Source organism: Vespa mandarinia, chromosome 13, assembly GCF_050613455.1.
Source record: "Vespa mandarinia isolate Hongniang chromosome 13, ASM5061345v1, whole genome shotgun sequence".
NCBI classification, from domain to species: Eukaryota; Metazoa; Arthropoda; class Insecta; order Hymenoptera; family Vespidae; genus Vespa; species Vespa mandarinia.
The window spans coordinates 3,647,501-3,650,000 of record NC_140822.1 but is presented as its reverse complement, the minus strand read 5'-3'; the positions used below and the strand labels follow the sequence as shown (position 1 = coordinate 3,650,000).

General features: G+C 37.3%; 1 protein-coding gene across 4 annotated transcripts in view; it reads left to right on the top strand.

The window, feature by feature from the left end:
- Positions 1-2,500, top strand: part of Cad89D (cadherin 89D) — a 39,100-nt gene that overhangs the window by 28,990 nt on the left and 7,610 nt on the right. For all 4 annotated transcript variants that reach the window (XM_035872270.2, XM_035872271.2, XM_035872267.2 and 1 more), the window contains exons 11-13: positions 4-265; positions 508-811; positions 1,079-2,500. The exon at positions 1,079-2,500 is cut by the window's right edge and continues 383 nt beyond it. In XM_035872270.2, coding sequence (XP_035728163.2) covers positions 4-265; positions 508-811; positions 1,079-2,500 — 1,988 coding nt within the window. The remainder of the gene's footprint in view (positions 1-3; positions 266-507; positions 812-1,078) is intronic.

The window sequence follows — 2,500 nt, the reverse complement described above, 5'->3', positions numbered from 1 at the left end:
CAGGGGAGCGACCATGGCGCCTATCGTTTTTCACGTGAAAGAAAATGTCCCGGGCACGTACATAGGATCCGTTTTATCAGATAATGGTACAGCTTCGACGTCCTCCACTACAAGTTTTCTTATCGTCAATCAACAGGACGTGCCTGACATAAGTATCACGAAGGATGGTGATCTTTACGCACCAAATGGACTTGATCGAGAGACACGACAGAATTATAGTATCACTGTGATAGTCGAAGGTTCTAAAGGACTTCGTGTCGTTCAAGTATGTTATCATTTTCATTATCATTCATATTATCATTCGATAATTATAATCCATTTTATTTACTCTTTATATCATGATCGTAATTATCAAAAATGCGCGAATTCGTATTAAAAGATGTGGAAAAGATCATCGAAAAGAAAAAAAGAAAAAATCAAAATTAAAAAAGAAAATGTAAAGAAAGAAAATTTTTGAATGAAAAATGAATATAATCGAGATATTTATGAATATCATTGATATTTCAGATAAGAGTAATAGTCGACGATGAGAATGATCATCCGCCAGTTTTTACCTCGTCTTATTACGAAGGACGAATACTTGAAAACAGTCCGTACGGAACGGAAGTTGTCATGGTCAATCCCATTGGTGCTTCTGACAAAGACGAGGGTATTAACCAAGAGTTTATTTACAGTTTGACCGGTGAAGGTTGTTCCCTATTCAAAATCGATCCTAGAAATGCTCGAGTGTTCTTCGAGGGTAGCAAAGGGGAGAGTTTGAATCGAGAGGAAAGAGCAATCTATGATCTTGAAGTAGTCGCCGAGGATGGGGGTAAGCTTTTTAATATTCATTCTACCAAATCAATGAGGATTTTTATTCCATTCGATCTTGACTTTGCGAGGTTTTATAAATCAAACAAACGTTTGAAGAAAAATAGAAAGAGAGAGAGAGAGAGAGAGAGAGAGAGAGAGAGACATGGACAATCATGATTCGTTCATTTTTGATCGATGAAATTAATCGCTTTTTTCTTTCTTTCTGTTTTTTTTTTTTTTTTTTTTTTTTTTTTTTTTATTATTTTCTTCCGATACAATTCAAAAGGGGGTTTGAGATCAACGGCACGTTTGAAAATCATCGTCGAGGACACGAACGACAATTCACCGAAATTCATTCGCATGATCGTTCTACCCGATCAAGGCGTTAAAGTATCGAATCAACCGGATGAGGAATCAAACGCAAATACTAATCAAATGATAGATTCAACGACTATCAATGGAAGAAACGATACGAAACGATCGAACGAACGGAAATCACCATTACTTTTGGTACCGGAAAATGTGACGATTGGCACGCCTATTATACGATTGTTAGCAGAGGACAAAGACGAAGGAATTAATTCTGAGATAAGTTATAATATACAAAATGAGACGATATCTGGAGTTAACTCAAGTATCATTGGACAATCGAAACAGGATTCGAACGGTCGAAGATATTTTTTGTTGGATTCAAGAACTGCAGAAATTTCTATAGCTCGTTCCCTTCCACCGGAAAGGAACGTACGTTTAATAGTTTTTGCCAAAGACGGTGGTGGCCTTACCGATAACATAACTATAAGAATACACGTCGTAGATGTGAACGATCATCCACCTGTATTTGATCAATCCTGGTATACCTTTGATCTTGCCGAAGGTATTTACATGGCTCATACTATTGGTACAGTTCGTGCTATAGACAATGATTTTGGTGTCAATGCTAATGTCAATTATGAGATAATATCTGGAGCGATGGACGAATCGAATGAAAATGATGATAATTCAACGTGGATATTTGACGTTGGACCGCGAGACGGTGTATTAAGGATAAATGGAAAACTCGATAGAGAAAAGAAACCAGTACATCGTTTGGTATTATTAGCTCATGACGATGGTTCACCTGTTCTTAGTTCGACCGTTGAAATTGAAGTGAACGTTTTGGACGTGAACGATAACGCCCCGAATTTTTATAATTACGACGAACTTGAGAATGACGATCGTGGCATACCAATACCGGTTTATCGTACGTCAATATTTGAAAACAGTCCTATCGGTACTTTAGTGACGAGGATACATGCGAACGATAGCGACTTTGCAGGAAATGGAAATGGATTGATATTATTCAATTTGGTTAATTCAAGCCACGAAGAGAAGCAATATTTCACGATAGATAGTAAAGAGGGTTCCATAACAACTATCTCAAATCTCGATTATGAGAAAATAAAGAATCATCGATTAATAATTACCGCGAGTGATTTAGGTTCTCCTATTAGCATGACATCAACCGCTGTTGTAACCGTAGAAATTATTAACATAGACGACGGTGATGATAATGAAGAGAACGACAATGTCGATGACGATAACGATGATGAGGTAAAAGAAAAGGACGATCAGGATGAATCGTTTAATGAAGTTCAAAAGATCCCAACGTTCAGGCATCGATATTATGAGGTCGAGGTCGAAGAAAATACAGTCCCACCAATTTGGATCG